An 18802-nucleotide genomic window follows, 5' to 3' on the forward strand; every position below is an offset into this window, starting at 1 on the left:
AAGTGTTCTAAAACATATGTGGCATCATACTGGCTGACAATCTCAGTTTTCTATTGACTACTGCAGGGGTTGTCAATGTTCCTAAGGTCTGGGGGAACACCTATTAATTTATAGGCTAGGTTGCACATATGGTAGTTTGTGGCGGGAATTCAAGGGCTTTTCCTAAGAGTCTGCTTAGTGTTGTTATTGTTGGTTGAAAACACAAAGATCAGCCACACAACTATTCAGTTCTCCCTAGTGGAGATGAGACACTAGGAGGACCTAAGAATTACATCTTGATATTTGCCACAACTACATCCTAAACTGGAAGGAATTACATGAGTGAACATGATAGGACAGTAGCGAGCTAGAGTTCTGATTAGAAGGCACCTGAATCAGGCACCTAAAATTCAAAACAATTGAGTTGATTATGACTAAGGCTCTATGTTTTCTGTTTTTACTGATTTTTACACATAAATAAAGACAGAAACCAAGTATTTTCTTGTCTGTATTTATTTTTAATTGTGGATAAAAACGGAAATTGGGTGGTGTTTAAGTGATTCTAAATACACGTTGCATGAATGCCAGGCCAATAACTGTGTGGATTGATAGGTAAAGGGGTTAAAAAAGAAAGGAATTTTAGAAGCTTTAACAGCAGTAGCTATGCACAAGGCTGATACTGAAATGTGCATTGATTTATATTCTGCGGGTGTTCATATAACTGAAACCTGGCAGGCATTCAAGCATGACTGCATATTTATTGGTTAAATAAATGTGGAAATATACCAGTTTCAGCTTTACTTTTTCACAAAACCCATAATAAATATGGCTAAATACAGATAAAGTTGACAAAAAATAAATATGGATAAATACAGATGGAAATTAAAAAAAATTGAAATAATGTTAAGTTATCATCATCATGTGCTTCTATAGCCTTAGGTAGTTCAGTTTCAGACTCTTAACTGCACCTAGTGACTGGTCTCCACATGAGTTGTACACTATAGTATAGTACATGAAAGAGATAAATGTACCGAGAGGGTACAATGAGACCGCTGTATCTTACCGGTTCAAGTTTACCCTGAGGAGAACCAGGGAAAATGTTATCTCTTTAAGGTTTAACCTCCCTCATACAAAGTAAGTAAGCTGTAACTAAATAATTTATGGGGCCCAACATTTTTTAGGAGTCCACCTTCAGCCTAGTTTTGAATCTTCCTCATGACTTTTTCTTCCGTCACACTTTCATTTCACTTTTGCAGGTTCTTTTTCATCCCTGCTTTTCCCCTCTGTCACTATTATCCTATACTTCTCTTCCTCCTTTCTTTCTCTCTTTTCTCTTTCTTGCTTTGTGACAAACTCGGATGATGCAAAATAAGACTAGTCCTCAAAAATGAGTGCCTGTGACCATCACCTGCAACCATCTGCATAACCTATGCACTGCTTTTGAAACAGAAAAACAACTCATTTTTTTGTTAGCGCTAGACACATATTTGACCAATTCTAGTTTCTTCCTTTTAATCTCTATATGTAGAAGGATCCTGACTGAAGCAACATTTCTATGAAGGAATTTTGCTATCTGTATGGTAAGTAACACCTACCGTAAACCTGTAAGCTATATGTCTTCGCTGCTTCGCCCACCTGGTTGGAGGCAGTGCAGGTGTACGATGCAGCATCTGACTTTTCAGCGATTGAAATATGCAGCTGCCGTCCCCCTGACAGTATCCGGACTCTTCCAGAAGCGTCTACCACCAGCAGGGAGCCTGGGACAGGAACAAATACATTCAGTTTAGATAGTGCATTAAAAAATTAGAATAATATACCATAGGCCTGGCTCACAAAGAAGTTCATAAATATGAACACAATGATTTACTCCCTTTCAAGGGAGGAGCTCTACGACTTTCAAGAATTCACAAATTCAGAAATGCTTTACAGAATACTCTTGAAAACCTGTAAAGGCACACGTTCCAGAAGTACTCCTCAACAAAATGTTTTAAGAATTCCTAATTATATATATATAAACTTCTTTATTCGGTTATTACAAATTGTACAACCATAAAAGATTCATTTCAAAAAATACAGATTTACAATAAACAGAAAATCAAGATAAAAAGTAACATTTACACAAAGGCGAAGTCAGATATTTACAAAAAAGAAGGTTCTTACAGTTTCAAAACCGTATCTGGGAGTTCATTAAACATTCATTTTACAGATTTTTCCTATGCTTTATAATACATTTTAAGAAGTTAAGGACGCGGTAACAGACCAGTTCAGATTCTAGCAGTTGAAGACGTAGCATCGCGGGACGACATTGTCTAAATCCCCATTGCTTTAATAGGGGTAATAACCAGACCCTCCTGTGTGGATGATGGAATTTACAGAACAGTATTGTATGTATGTTCGACTGTATTGATTCCTCATCGCAAGGACAGGTAGGGAGAGTTGGATCCCAATTTTTCCTCTCTGGAAAGGATACTAATCTATGAAAAAGATCTAGTCTGAACCTTGTCAACAACATTCTATCATAGGTACTAATCTCCAATGTTAGATAGGGCTGGATAAAAAACGTAAGCTGAGTCATATTGGCATGGAGAACAGAGGATTTTGTCGACTCAGATGACAACCTTAATGACTCTAAGTGTGTCAGAGCCAATTGTTTCAATGATCGCTTAGATACTTCGATAATATTTTTGGGTTCAAGGTAATATTTCTCCAATCCGAGGTCATTGAAGAAATTTCTAATGTACCGAAGCCATTTGATTTTTAATGATTGATCAAGGATCATTGTGTCTGCCACAATTTCCTGGGTTAAGATGTTTTTGTCGGAAGTCCAAATGCGCCTCCAAAGCATTAGTGGTTGAATCCTGATTAAGTCCTCTAAGTAGGGAATTCCAAGTTCCAGATGGGAAGCGTAAGTTGAAGTACTACGCGGTGTTGCTAAGAGGAATCTAAGGAAGGTGTTTTCAGCCACCTGTAGGGCACTGACATCTGCATATCCCCAGACTCCCGCCCCATAAAGTGCAATCGCCTGACACTTGGCGATATAGATTTTTAGTAATTCCACTGGGGGCCTTTTCCCTAGTCTATAAGAAAAACTCATCAAGGAAGTTATGGCTCTTTTAAAAAGATGACATCTGGCCTCTACTGCTGGTCTCCAGTTAAGTCTTTCGTCAATCATGATACCCAGGTAGCAGTACTGAGTAGTTACCTCAAGTTTTTGATCTTTGAGGAAGATGTTCTTTATACGTTTTTTCCCGCTGCCTGCTACCATGACGAACGTTTTTTTAACGTTTACTTGTAGGTCCAGCCCACCCATGAAATCGACATATCTATTCAAAGACCTCTGTAATTCTCGCGGCGTGCGTGCCAAAATGACGGCATCGTCTGCATAAAGCAGGGCGGGGATCAGGCGCTGTTTTACTCGTGGTAGGTCCTGAGCCCCCCTCAGCATCTCCACCTCTAGTCCGTTTGTGTACAGAGAGAAGAGGAAGGGGGCCAGGACACAACCCTGCCTGACTCCACGCTCTACAGCAAAGGGTGCCGTCAACTCTCCTCCCGTGCCAAAACGCACCCTTGCTGATGCGTTAGAATATAACTCTCTTAGAAAATCTAAAAGAGGGGGGTCCACTCCCATGTGGGCCAAGATCATCCAAAGTTTTGCGTGTGAAACGCAATCGAACGCGGCAGACAGGTCCACATAGACCATGTAGACCATGTCCTTCTTTGCTTGGAGATATTTGCCCACGATCAAGCTGAGATTAAGGGCCTGCTCTATCGTCCCAAAACCCTCCCGAAATCCAAACTGAAGATCTGAGATGATATCTCCCTCCTCAGCCCAGAGCCTGAGTCGTTCTAACACGACTCTGCCAACGACCTTTCCCAACGAATCTAATAGAGAGATTGGACGGTAACATTTCACGTCTTGACGGTCACCCTTTTTAAAAATTGGGACCATAATCGATTTTGTCCAGGATTTTAGCAGACCCAGCTTTACGGCTGCTATGCATACTCTCGTGAGGATAGGGGACCAGAGATCTAAATTGAATTTGAAAAGGTCCACTGGAACCCCATCTGGGCCTGGGGCTTTCCCGCTTTTGCTTGCTACCAAGGCCACTATAACTTCGGAAATATCGAAGTGCAGAGGAATTGGGTATACGACTGTTGGGAGTAAGGATTGTGTCTCTATCGGTGTTGCTGTGTTTTTAAAAATCTTAGAAAAATGGGACACCCAAATATCTTCTTCAATTGCAACTTCTATCTTTGGGCTATCTTTGTCTTGTAAATAAGGGGTTTTAACAGTTCGCCAAAAAGCGTCGCTGTTTTTAGAGACGGCACTGGAATGTAAATCATTCCATAGTTTCTCTTTTAAATCTTTAATTCTTTGCTTGCGTGCCCATTGATATTGATGTCTCAAGGATTTAATCTGCTCCTGATCCCTAACAGTTTTATTTAGGGCCTCCTTAAGTTTAGTTAAAGCCGTAGTGCAGCTGTGGTTAAACCACCCTTTAGTAGTTGGGTTTAAATTGTTTGAAGTTACTGTGAGAAGTCCCTTAATTTTCTCTAATATCTGTGAGAAATTATTTAGGACTTCTACATCTGGTATTCCTAAATCCAAACAGTTAGTTATGTTTACATATGCTTCCTTGACCAATTTTCCTGTAAGTTCTTCCGGGTTTATTTTCCCCCATTTTAATGTGTAACCATTTTTTCTTCCTAACTCTAGGTTATTTTGTGCAAGGGTCTTCGCTATGGCTACATTTGGGGATTGAAAAGCATTTACAAAAAACTCCATCCTAAGGGCAGAGTGATCACTTAGATCATTTGTCAAAACCTCAAAGGACCTGACTCGGGGCAACAATCCTGTTGACAAGAGGATGTAGTCAACTGTCGTTTTGTAGCCCCGACCCACGTATGTTGGTTGCAGGGAATTTGAACCTGGGCTTGACTCGTTAGCAATTACGAGTTCCAGGTCTAATAGGGCATTGTTCATAGCTGTCCCCCCCCTGCTATGAAAAAAATGCATGAGGGGAGTATCATTTTCATCCACAATCCCGCAGCGTTTTTTTCCAACATGTGGGCATGGGTGTAAATTCAGATCTCCTCCCCATAGAAGATGGACTGCCCCCTTTCCTATCCTTAGATTATGAGTTAACTTTTCCTTGATGTTAGAAAGAAGAATCAAGAATTCGTCCTCTTCTAAGTTGTTATAGAGATTAAGCAGGAGGATCGACTCTTTATTTTTTAACACAAGGGAGAGTAACTGGAAATTTGGGTTAGACATTACTACAGATACTTTCAAAAAATTAACTGTATTTGCAATGTAAGTGATCAACCCTCCCTTAGGTCTACCTATACCGGTACCCAGAGCAGGGGTAAAAAATGTTTTGTAGCCCGGAAGATGGAGCTCGGTCGTGGACCATGTCTCCTGAAGACATATAATTTTTCTCACCTCCAAGAAGGTAGCAGCCGTCCCATCTTCAATTTTGGAGCGAAGGCCCGCTACGTTCCAAAAGAGGATAGGTAAGGGCTGCGATTCTATATTAGTCGGCACTTCGTTGACTGCACGAATTCCTAATTACATCTATTTCTGCAACCATATTTGTACTTAGTATGTCACTCCATATAACAAAAAAAGTCTTAGCATTCTTGTAACTGAAATTTTAATTTTAATTTCTCCACAGAAAAATTATTTTTATTTGTGGAGAAACTTATTTTACTACATTTTTGGGGATGTTACCATTCCCAATCTAAAAATTGATTTACTCCTGCTTTGACAGCTTGCAAGGTTAGAAGTGGTCTATGCAGATGTTTGTGAACGCCTGCACACCTGATAATGAGTTTGTGCTTGTTCATAAACTTTCCAGGGCATCCTCCCCACCCCACCCCCTGGAAACACTCACTTCCCATTTCTTGCAGGAGACTTACTAATGCAACATAACACCAAACGTTATACCATAAACAGTTGAACTGGCTCAGAGCAGCTCTTAATGTCTTCGAGTTTGCAGTGTATAAAGCACACACATATAATTTGGATTTTCTCTGATTTAATGTAGGTGATACAGAAAGCACCTGGGCCAGAGTATTGGAACGGGACAGTCAGCAGGACTGTTTATGTTGCCCTCACACATTCCCTAACTATGGTCACTCCTTCACAAGTGTGTCAACATGTTTTGTGCCTGAACTGGTCGTGAGGATACGGGGCGCTTCATCAGGACAAAAAACAAAAAACATATAGTGAATAAACTACTCCACACTGAGTTGGTGCCCCTTGGTGCTACCTACTGTGTGTGTGTTGTTCCGGGTCTGACCTAAAGGAGGCTGGACTCCAGCATCATCAGGTGACGCGGAGATGCCACATTTTAAACGTGCTATATTCTCGGCGTGCGGACAGCGTGTCTGTAACTACCCGACTCGGCGTCCCTGCACTCATCATACGGCAGCCTTAAAAAAGATCTCAGCTAAAGCGACCCTTCGGTGGACCAGTTGGGCATTGCAGCGCCGCCCAACGAGGAGCACTGCCCTATGATGAAGCATGACATCCTCTAGGGGATGTGTGAGGGCAACATAAACAGTCCTGCTGACTGTTCCGTTCCAATACTCTGGCCCAGGCACTCTCCACTTTCTGAGAGACTGTGCCTCTCCCTTCTCTCCTTTTCACTCAGGAACATTAGCCCTATTTTTGATTTTCGGATTCTTGATAGGAGCACAGGCTTTTGGACCTCTTGAACTAGCTCCCTGTCCCCCCGTACCCCTTTCCCTTCTACAAGGGGTCTCCTGTTTGATACGATACAGAAAGCAAGACTTGGAAGCAAAACATGTTTGGCTGGTGCTATTTCATGTCATTGGTGATAAGTTAAGGCTGAGCCTGCTCTAAAAAACTTTTACCACCATGTTGAGAAAACAAGATTCTAGAGGTGGAAAAGTGTGACAAGTATTTTTGTGTTATGGCTGTTGTTTTTTGCACTGCTGTGTTTTTGTGCTGCATTACTGCAATTTAATTTTGTTGAGTTGTACTTCATTAGTGGCCTGTTTTAATTGTGTCGTTATCTTACTTTGTGTTTATTACTGAGTCATGTTCTGTTTACTTTCGATATGTCAACAAAATGCTGCTATATTTCCAGCCATAGGCAGCACATGCAAGTTCCGGTGACAAGCAACCATTTACCACTGACTAAGGTGGCAAAACAGCGCTGCTTTAGACCTTCAGCCACGTAAGACACCAATCAGCCCAAAGGTATGGCAGATACTGTATCTTAACTTACTGCTTCTAGTGCTCACCTTATGTGATATTATTCATTATAAAATGTATTTCGTAAATTTGATTCCTTAAAACTTGCACACAATATGTGATATGGCCCAGGGAATCACTGTTCAGTTTCAAACCTGTTCTGAACAGTTCATGGAATGGAAGCTTCACAATGCCATAAAGGTACAACATGTACAGCCGCAGCGCAACCTTCCCTAACACAATTAATAAATTAAGGACAGGTGGCAGCAGCAAAAAGAGTATCACACGATTCTCTCACACATAAAAAAGACAGGAACAACACAGGTGAAGAATCATTGTTAAAACCTAATTTTTGCTGCCTGGAACCTTTAATACACATTAATTCAGTTCTGCTGGGTTTTCCTCCTGAAAGACTTGATGAGGTGTGAAACACTTTTACGCCTGTCAAGGGCTTATCGTCGGGGGGACACAGACCCACTTGTTCCATTCTTTTCATGAGGATAGCGCCTTTCACTTCTTTTTGCTATTCCTTTCTCGAGAATGGAAACAGGAGGCGAGAATAATAGGAAGTTGGATGTTTCTGAGCCAATTCACAAACGCATGTAAGAGTATGTAAAATGCTATGTTTCCTTAAATCCCTCCGTTTTCCCTCAGTCTAAAATAATAATTAACTTCTGTTTACACTTAAGTGTCTTTTTCATATGTTTCTATCTGACACCTGCAGCACACGTGGCCTGCATTTCCATTCTGCTTATGCAATAAGGCCAATGTCTAATAGAGTTTAGGTACAAATGTAAACATTAGTAGTTTAGGTCCGGGGTTGTATTGATATGGAGCCAGTTTGACAGGGGCAGTAGAGCCAGATGCTCCTCAGTCCACTGGTCCCCAATATCTCTTTCCAAGTAGTGTTTGGCCAGTATTAAGTCTGTTCTGGCAGTATCTGACATATTTATTCATTTATAATATATTATAGAGGCTAGCTACCCGTCCCCTCTTCTCCTTGTATTATTTTGGACAGCATCTGTAATTTAGGTGGCACTTCAGGAAAGCTAGGATATTAGGGCCTCATGGTATGTTGAGGTCTGAAATACACAAAGGTATTGAGTGAGTTGGCATCCCCTTTTTCTCCAAGTATTTCCACACATGCAGGTGGGTGGTCACAAAACACACCACCTAAATTGTGGGCTATTAACACAGGTTGGTGGCCCCTCATCTGACATGACACCCCTAGTGAGGTTCTAATCCAACAAATAGCATCAGGATGGCAGCCATCAGTTGGTAGCATGGCATCCATTTGACAGAACTGGTCAAGACTCACATTTCGTGGGTGCACCCGTCCACCTGCTCTGGACACCTTGAAGCAGACTTGGTCAAGGCTGTTACGCAGTACAAAACTGGCCTCGGCTCACCTCAGCTCAAAGAGGCCACTACCACCATCAATCCTCCATTGGGCCCCCAGGAGGAGCCCTGCACCTCTAAGGGAACCATGGGTAGTGAGATATGCCTGGGAGACATGAAACCACAAGCTCAGCCATGTCATCAGGATCACTGTAAGCACGCTTCAAGGCTGTTGACTGTTTAAGCCAGGCCTCAGATTCTGCATACAACTCAACCTCTACTCACACTCCGGGGTCAGCAACAGCTCTCAGTAACCATGTACAGCATTCCCCAGTACCACAGGGCTCCAAGGTCTCTCCATGCTAGCACTGTGCAGAAAATAGGCTAGAAAAAATGATTCTATAGGATGTATTGATTGCTGAGGACTCGGGAACCATGTTATGAGGCCATCTTATCAGCTCCGGCCATGCCCTCACGGAGCCAGTTTTTAAAACCCTTCAATGATAAGCTTGCTTATGCCTATCACTAATGGCCAATGTCCCAGGCCACATAATGAAATAAATCTAATAAATGAGTCTGACGTGCTCCTCCTTGTGGAAATCAAGCTGGTGCCTACAATGTAATTCTGTAGCTTCATGATGTACTGCCAATGTCTTTTTTTAGGTTTTTTCAATGACGTACCCAAGAGTGAATTAAGATCCATAAGGCATCACTTCATCATGCACCTTTAGGATTTCTAGCTGTGGTCTAACTTTTCCTTCCAAGTCTCATGATTATTTTTCCTTCTGTCACTCAACTATAGCCTCCCAGGACAAAGATGGGTCTGTTTTACGCAAAACCCATATATACATGCCCTATAATTCAGCATTTTCTAGTTTTCTTCAAGAAATGTTTCTCATTCATCCTCCAGTCTTACAAATTAACTATTGTGCATGATCTTCTTGCAGTAAAGTATGTAAACAAAGTTCTTCTTTTATGATTCTCTGTGCCTTTTTCTTCCATTTGGGCCCTTATCTCATAACTGCATTCATTCAAGCTCATTTGTTTTGTAGGTAAACCTTCCTGTTGAAGAACTGGAATTTTTAAAAGCGAGTCTTTTTACCCTTGATACTTTCACTACACTATGCTCTGCCATATGAGAAGCTTTGTCATGCTGCATTTTAATTTTTTGATAATGTTAATGTGGGCCAATATAGTATATCTTCATACTGACCATCCTGTGTCTGTTCCATCCAAATAGACCTGGCATGCATGCTATGCGATGTGAGCCATAAAATGTGTTGCGTTGGACTGGTGTGATTTATTATATGTGCTGTTATGCTATGCAATAAGATGTTGTGTTATATAATGATTTGATATTTGAATTGTTTTGAATTGATATTATGCTATGTAATATTATCTATTGGTTTGTGTAATATGTAATAAAGATTTATGGGAACGAATACGAAAAATACCACAAGAGTGGTTGATCCCTTTTTGACAACTAGCAGGATAGATTTCTAGACAAGCATTTGGCCCACACTGCCTCCATCAGCACACAAGTAGGAACCAATCTTTCAGTAAAAACTTCAGAGCTTTGCCACATGAAAAGAAGGTCCTAATGGACTCACCGTTCTTTTTCCAGGTTAGGTCGGGCGGTGGAATACCACTGGACTCACACACGAGGCTGACAAGGCTGCCTTCAATGACTGTCAGTCGAGCTATTTCCTCCGAGCCACGGATGCTGGGAGGCACTGAAATGAAAAGAGCACACACCATAAAATATGATTAAAATGGTGAAGGCTTCCCTGTGACAATGGCTTGGTAATATTAATAGGATCACATGCTTTGTATATTCTGTATTCTAGGGGTTTATTCCAAACAGTTGTTAAAAGTGGAAACGTATGAAGGTCTAAGCAGAAGGAATGTTTATAACTGGTGAATACAAGATTCCCAAACATCATGCTGTGCAGACTAGAACTGGGAATAGCAACAGGACATATTTATGCTCTCTTCATACTCTTCAACTTCAATTCCCCATTTCTTCATATGCCCACCATTTAAAGTTAATTTTTTTCTTTAAAGTGTAGTGTTTGACAAAAGGTGGATAAGGGCTCTCCCAAACTAAAAAATGCCCCAGACTCTTCATATCCTATGCCAACCACTGACAACTGTCCCACCCTTTCAGTCTAGCTGGGACTGAAACTTTCAAAATTCTGCTAACTCAACAGGGCACTATTATATATTGTTTGTTCAGTTTCTCACTAGACCTGCAAAGTCCACACCCCATCCTCGCTCAGAGCTGCTTGTATCGTGATGACCACAACAACCATAGAATACCTGAACATTGTATTCTGTATTTTCTCCAAGTGACACTCTTTGTTCATTTTAGAGCAGTCCATCTGATAAGGGATAATACCATTTGGGTATCATTCAGAAGCCACATAAATTATTTCTGAATGTTTAGATTGTGTCTCAATTATGGAAACTATGGAAAATTCTAACACTACTTGGTAGCAGTCCTTCCTGGCAGTTTCAATTACTTCATTGTGGTTTACTGTAAGTACTTTTTAAGCCTATATTAGAAAGTTGGAATGTTGAGCACTCCATTGAAGGCAATGGAGTGCTGCGGGCTTCTAATGGCTGGTAGAAGCCCGGAGCATCAACATTCCAATGTTTGTTCACAGCAACAGCTGTGAACAAAGGCATCACAGAGCCAGAGGGGATTTCAGTCGACTTGACCTTTGTTTTTACAAATTAGAACATTCTGCCCTCTGTTTTAATAGTCTTAAAGCCCTCCATAGTGGGCTCTACCAGCCTGGTTAAAAGCCCTTGCCATCGGCTCGGGCCTTTAACGCTGGAGCGGGCCTTTAATGGCCCGGTAGAGCGCGCTATAACAGGCTATAAAATATATGTTTAACTGGAGTACACCCTGTCTCAAGTGCTGGTATAAAAGGTGATACTAGAAACAAATTGATAATACATATGTAATAACCTCAAACGACAGACAGTATGTGGCCGGCCTTTTAACATGACATTGCCCAAATCTGAACAAACCACATTACTTTTAGAAGAGCAAATAGGTTCAGGATTCTGATGGGGAAAGCATTTCAGTGCAAACTTAAATTTACAAACACGACTACATCACTCAACAACTTACCCCATACATTAACATTGTAATTCTTCTCTGTTTTCCCAGCTATATTAGTGGCTTCACAGGTATAGCGACCGGTGTCTGGAACTTGAGCCCCGTCTATCTGAGAAGTTTAAAATATTTTAATAATTATCAGTAACACAACCTTATGTTATTGTATGTAACATCAATCTGATCTGTATTTTGTGCGCACTGCACTCCACATGTTGATTTGAATAGTGGGCTAACGGAAAACGTTAGAAACATATGGTCTACACACATTGGAATCCTGATAGGCCATGGTGAAATTTCAATTATATCGGAGTAATTACTCTTTAACGCAGAATTACCTACAATGACGCAACTGCACCCACATTGGAGGAAAATATCGTATCACAAGAGCACATTTTGTGAGCACGAGTGACTGCTCACGCTTCTGTGTGATATTCTCTTAGCGCAGCATGCATCCTCACATACATTTTGTGCTAAGTAACTAGAGCTTAATGCCGGGAGTCAGTTAGGGGAAAATCCTACCCCAAGAGCACATTTATCGAGAGTGAGCAGCTGCCTGTGCTGCTATTCATGTGCTGTTGCATTTAACATTATTTCTTAGCTCAAAATGCATCTTCGTGTTCATTTTTGATGCAAGTGGTTCTTTTTGCACTAAGAAAATAGAGCTAAATGCAGAATTACTCTTCTTGCGGAATTCCACGTAATCTCACTGAATTTGGGGATATTTACACATGATTACAATGCACGGAATTACACGAGTTACACCCACCCCTAGTTGTGAGACCTCACCAAGTAATAATGTCACAGATCAGTCTGACTTACCACAAAGGAAACAAGAGTAAGGCATTTATTAATAGCAAAACAGTTAATAAATCAAAAGCTCAACACAATAATATTCTTACCCTAATTTATAAAAATAGTATAAATTTTGCTGCGCAAAAAGAAACAATGGCGAGGGGACATTAGGCACTTTTCAATGCCCCTTACCGCCAAGTTTTCCTGGTGGTAACAGACATTGAAAAATAGATGTGTGTCTGCCCATCTAAATCAGGTGGCGTAGTCTCTGCCATCATCAAACTATTGTCCCCTCACATCAAAACTGTGGGTGGGAAAACTCCAATGTTGGTGGGGAAGGAAACTCCATTGCCATTACAACGTAGTTCCCTCTCCGTCAACATTTACATCAGGACCTTAATTTTTTGACGTGGGAATGTTCTCATCAGCGTGGTGAACTGCAGGGAGGATTAATGGAGGGCTCGATGACAGCAGGGCACAACTTGGCGTTGGCCCTGGTGAAATTCTCCACGTGGGAACATAGAAACTTTTCTGGAAGTAGAGCTGCTTTCAGCAGGGTAAACCAGTAATTTGAAACCGACCAGTGATGTGATGACGGCAGCTGCGGTTCGGCAGTGGTCCTATGGTAGCCTCTGGTTTTAAAAAAAATGAAAAAAGCAGAAAAGGTTTCTTAGTGTCTGCTTTTGCAATCTTGAGGGTGAGAGAGTACACTCTAACACCGGCCAAGGATTTCAGATCTTTTGGGCAACACTTCGTGAATTAGGACTTAATCTCCCAGAAGTCACCAGCAGGGTCTGGGGTAAATCCAATTGGAACAGGTCAGCTGGGCTCTTCTTTGCTGCAGGCTTCTTGCAGCTTTTGTATTCCTGGAATTTAATAGGAGACTAGCTAACAAACCTATTGAGTCCAATTCTATCTTGGGTTCACATGGGATCAGGTCCATCCTTCGGGTTTCTCTCCACAGGTAAAACAGCAGGTTCAGTCCTTCTTCTGAGTTCCAGCCCTTTGGTTCAGCAGATGCAGTGCTTCTTCTGTTTTCCACAGATCCAGCAGTGTTCTGAAGAAAGTAGCCAGCGGTGCCACGTTTATGCATGGCACTAGTTTGTGGGTGGGGGTGGCTCCCTAACAAACAGGGAAAACGTTTACAGGGTCAACCCTACCCATTTTGACATCATTGCCTGGGCCTTGGCCCTAAGCAATGCCACAGTGCCCTACTCTGCCAAAATTAGCATGGCAGAATCTTTCGTCCCGTGATCAGAGCACTAGACACACCCCTGAGGTCTGGTTAGGGAAATGAGGACTCTCCCTGAAAAAAAACGTTCTAGGACAGGGTTTCCCCCACTGTATTTGGAGACACTCTCCCTACTTAGACAATGGCAGGGGCAGACCTAGGTGTGAGTTATGGCTGCCTGTGACAGGGACTCCCCCTTTAAAGCTTCTAGAGTTGGTTGCCACATCCCTCAAGACCATCCTGTTAGGAGGGGGTAACACCTCCTCCCAGCTAAGGGCCTTCTGTTATATTTCTTGAGAGCAATTTATACATCTCAGCAGGTTGCCAGGAGACAGCAGTTGAGGATTAACTCTGAAAGGGCTACTACAGGATTTAGTCAGAAAAATGCCAACTTTCTGAAAGTGCAAAAAGAACAATTGATGGACAGAATGCAGAACAATGTCATACATTCACGCCGGTACAAAGATCTGGGCCTAAATCCATTGTTTTTTTGCTCACCATGCCATTCCAGTTTGGACCCAGCCATATGCAAATCAGTCTTGACCCTGCGCCCAATGGAAACAGTCCAGCCCGAACTGCCAGGCCAGGTCCTCCCTGGACTGCAAACAAGCATCCTCGGACCGGTTTCGGACTTTCAGTCCTCATCAGCCAGGATAGCTTGACTCCAGTGGCATGGAGAGCACGGGACCCACGTCTGGGCATACCCGTCCCACTCGGGGAGACAAATGCAACAAGAACAATTGATGGACAGAATGCAGAACAATGTCATACATTAACCACAGTACAGAGATCTGGGCCTAAATTCATTGTTTTTTTGCTCACCATGCCATTCCAGATTGGACCCAGCCATATGCAAATCAGTCTTGACCCTGCTCCCAATGGGAGCAGTCCAGTTCGAACTGCCAGGCCAGGTCCTCCCTGGACTGGAAATAAGCATCCTAGGACCGTTTTCGGATTTTCAGCCCTCATCAGCAAGGATAGCTTGACTCCAGTGGCATGTACAGCACCGGACCCACGTCTGGGCAAACCCGTCCCACTCGGGGTGACAAATGCAAAAAGAACAATTGATGGACAAAATGCAGAACAATGTCATACATTCACCCAGGTACAGAGATCTGGGCCTAAATCCATTGTTTATTTGCTCACCATGCCATTTCCGTTTGGACCCAGCCATATGCAAACAGTCTTGACCCTGCGCCCAACTGGAACAGTCCAGCCCGAACTGCCAGGCCAGGTCCTCCCTGGACTGGAAACAAGCATCATAGGACCGGTGTTGGGCTTTCAGATTTCATACCCTAAGTTGGCAGGGTATGCCCAGACGTGGCTCCCTTGCTCACTTTGCCACTGGATTCAAGCTAGCCTGTCTGATGAAGGGTGCTACCCAGAAACCGATCCCAGGATGCTTGTTTCCGGTTCAGGGAAGTCCTGGCTTGGCAGTTCGGGCTGGACTGTCCCCATGAGGCACAGGGTCAAGTCTGATTTACATATAGCTGGGTCTGAACTGAGGTGGCGAAGTGAGCTAAAGAATGATGATGGATTCAACCCAGATCTGTGACTGGGGGGTGATTGTCTGAAAAGTTTCAGCGCTTTGCCCATCATCTCCTTGTGTTTGCTTTGTTCGCCCTAAGTTTGAAGGGTATGCCCAGACATGGATCCCTTGATCACTTTGCCACTGGATTCAAGCTAGACTGGCTGATGAAGGGTGTTACCCAGAAACCGGTCCCAAGATACTTGTTTCCGGTTCAGGGAAGTCCTGGCTTGGCAGTTTGGGTTGGACTGTTCCCATGAGGCACAGGGTCTAGACTGATTTGCATATAGCTGGGTCTGAACTGAGGTGGCGAAGTGAGCTAAAGAATGATGATGGATTCAACCCAGATCTGGGACTGGGGGTGAGTGTCTGAAAAGTTTCAGTGCTCCGTCCATCATCTCCTTGTGTTTGCTTTGTTTGCCCTAAGTTGGCAGGGTATGCCCAGACGTGGGTCCCTTGCTCACTTTGCCGCTGGATTCAAGCTAGCCTGACTGATGAAGGGTGCTACCCAGCAAACGGTCCCAGGATGCTTGTTTCCGGGTCAGAAAAGTGCTGGCTTGGAAGTTCGGGCTGGACTGTTCCCATGAGCAAAAGAAACACAATTGATGGATGAAATGCAGAACAAATCAAAACATTCACACCCAATCAAGAGATCTGGGTTAAATCCATCATTCTTTTGCTCACCATGCCACCCCAGTTTGGACCTGGCCATATGCAAATCAGCCTTGACCCTGTGCCTCATAGGAACAGTCCAGCCCGAACTGCCAAGTCAGGTCCTCCCTGGACTGGAAACAAGCATCCTAGGACCGGTTTCAGGGTTTCGCCCCTCTTCAGCCAGGATAGCTTGATTCCAGTGCCACAGTGAGCCCAGGACCCACGTCTGGGCATACCTGGCGCACTTAGGGCGAGAGAGCAAAAGACACACAATTGATGGACGGAATGCAGAACAAATCCAAACATTCACCCCCGGTCAAGAGATCTGGGTTAAATCCATAATTCTTTTGCTCACCATGCCACCCCAGTCTAGACCTGGCCATATGTAAATCAGTCTTGACCCTGTGCCTCATGGGAATAGTCTAGCCCGAACTGCCAAGCCAGGTCCCCCCTGGACCGGAAACAAGCATCCTAGGACCGGTCTCAGGGTTTCACCCCTCTTCAGCCAGGATAGCTTGATTCCAGTGGCACAGTGAGCCCAGGACCCATGTCTGGGCATACCTGGTGCACTTAGGGCGAGAGAGCAAAAGACACACAATTGATGGACGGAATGCAGAACAAATCCAAACATTCACCCCCGGTCAAGAGATCTGGGTTAAATCCATAATTCTTTTGCTCACCATGCCACCCCAGTCTAGACCTGGCCATATGTAAATCAGTCTTGACCCTGTGCCTCATGGGAATAGTCTAGCCCGAACTGCCAAGCCAGGTCCCCCCGGGACCGGAAACAAGCATCCTAGGACCGGTCTCAGGGTTTCACCCCTCTTCAGCCAGGATAGCTTGATTCCAGTGGCACAGTGAGCCCAGGACCCATGTCTGGGCATACCTGGCGCACTTAGGGCGAGAGAGCAAAAGACACACAACTGATGGACGGAATGCAGAACTAATCAAAAAATTCACTCCCAGTCAAGAGATCTGGGTTAAATCCATCATTCTCAAGCTCTCCTAGCTGAAGAGGGGTGAAAGCCCAAAACTGGTCCTAGGATGCTTGTTTCCAGTCCAGGGAGGACCTGGCTTGGCAGCTCGGGCTGGACTGTTCCCATGAGGCACAGGGTCAAGACTGATTTGCATATGGCTGGGTTCAAACTGGAATGGCATGGTGAGCAAACAAACGAAGGATTTAGGCCCAGATCTCTGTACTGGGGTGAATGTATGACATTGTTCAGCATTCTGTCCATCAACTGTTGTTTTTGGACTGTTCCTATGAGGCACAGGGTCAAGACTGATTTGTGTATAGCTGGGTCTGAACTGAGGTGGCGAAGTGAGCTAAAGAATGATGATGGATTCAACCCAGATCTGTGACTGGGGGTGTGTCGGAAAAGTTTCAGCGCTCCATCCATAATCTTGTGTTAACTTTCTGAAAGTGGCATTTTCAAAATAGCAATTTTAAATCTGCCTTCACAATCAGTTTGGATTTTAAATTACTATTAACTTGAGTGGTTGTAACATGGTTGTAACTTTTCCAAACTGAGTTATACATTATAAAGTGTTATAACCTAACCCAGTGCTTTTCTAAGGGAGAGCCAGTATTGCCAAAGTAAAAAATGACTTTGAAGATTTATCACTGTCAAGATATGTAAAACTGAAATACACATGTCCTACCTTTTAAATACTATGCACCTTGGCCTATGTGTATTTAGAGCCTAACTTTATGGTGACTTATAAGTATTAGAAAAGCAGGTTTAGGCTTGGCTAAAGGGTTATTTGGCCAAGTCGAACGTGCAGTTTTAAAGCTGCCATACGAGGCTGCAGTGGCAGGCCGAGTCATGTTTTTAATTTGTTGCTGTAGTGGTGGCACAATTAGTGCTGCAGTCCACTAGTGACAGAGTACCATATATTAGAGACCTATAGGTAAGTTAAATATGCCAATCTGGTATTAGCCAATTGCTCATATACTTTGGATATCAGAGCGCATGCACTGAGAACTGGACGTGAGCACCCCAGTGTTCAGTGTCAATAAACCAGGACTACATCTGGCAGAAAGTGAGGGCAAGAAAGTGGGGGTGTTCCTGCAAAAAGGGCCTTCCCTCACAAATGTGATATCAATCATCAGAAAAGCATTACTCCATAGGCTTGAGATATGATTGCATACCCGCCCACACCCATCTAACCAGAAACCATAAGTACCTATCAGAAGACATTTATAAAACAAGCATTTACAATGCAACGGTCTCGGCAATATTATAGGTAGAGCTATTGGTATTGCTCATTATTTTTTTATCATTTTTGTATCCCGAAATAAATGGCATTGTCATTTCTATTGGCATTAGCTTTTTTTTTTGCATATGTGATACCTATTGCATTAGCAGAGAGAGAGTGTGGTAGTGAGATAGAGAGAGAGAGTGAGGTATTGAAATAGAGAGTGAGGTAGTGAGAGAGAGTGAGGTAGATAGAGAGTGAGGTAGTGAGATAGAGAGAGTGAGGTAGTGAGGTAGTGAGAGAGTGAGGTAGTGAAAGAGTGAGGTAGTGAGGGAGAGGGATGTTGTGAGGTAGTGATATATAAGCATAGAGTGATGTTGTGATGTAGTGAGATAGAGAGAGAGGTAGTGAAAGAGAGTGAAAGTGAGTTAGTGAGATAGAAAGAGTGAGGTAGTGAGATAGAGAGTGATTGAGGTAGTGAGTGAGAGAGAGTGAAGTTGTGAGGTTGTGAGCTAGAGAGTGAGGTAGTTATGTTTTGAGAGAGAGAAGTTGTGAGATAGTGAGGTAGTGAGATAGAGTGGAGTAGTGAGGTAGAGAGAGTTATGGAAAACACAAATTATCTAAGGTGAAGATAAATATAAACGGGACCTGCAGTGTGGACTTAGATGGCCATAAGGATTTTTAACATAGTTGTTGACGACTTAATCAGTATTGTAGAGCACGTCATCTGAG

At 43.1% G+C, this 18802-nt stretch overlaps 1 protein-coding gene across 1 annotated transcript in view; it reads right to left on the reverse strand.

The window, feature by feature from the left end:
- Positions 1–18802, reverse strand: part of HMCN1 (hemicentin 1) — a 1072905-nt gene that overhangs the window by 478384 nt on the left and 575719 nt on the right. The window contains exons 42-44 of the mRNA XM_085601687.1: positions 11679–11775; positions 10150–10272; positions 1575–1736 (exon numbers count right to left, since the gene is read on the reverse strand). Coding sequence (XP_085457813.1) covers positions 1575–1736; positions 10150–10272; positions 11679–11775 — 382 coding nt within the window. The remainder of the gene's footprint in view (positions 1–1574; positions 1737–10149; positions 10273–11678; positions 11776–18802) is intronic.

Source organism: Triturus cristatus, chromosome 4_2 (genome assembly GCF_964204655.1).
Source record: "Triturus cristatus chromosome 4_2, aTriCri1.1, whole genome shotgun sequence".
In the NCBI taxonomy this organism is placed as follows: Eukaryota; Metazoa; Chordata; class Amphibia; order Caudata; family Salamandridae; genus Triturus; species Triturus cristatus.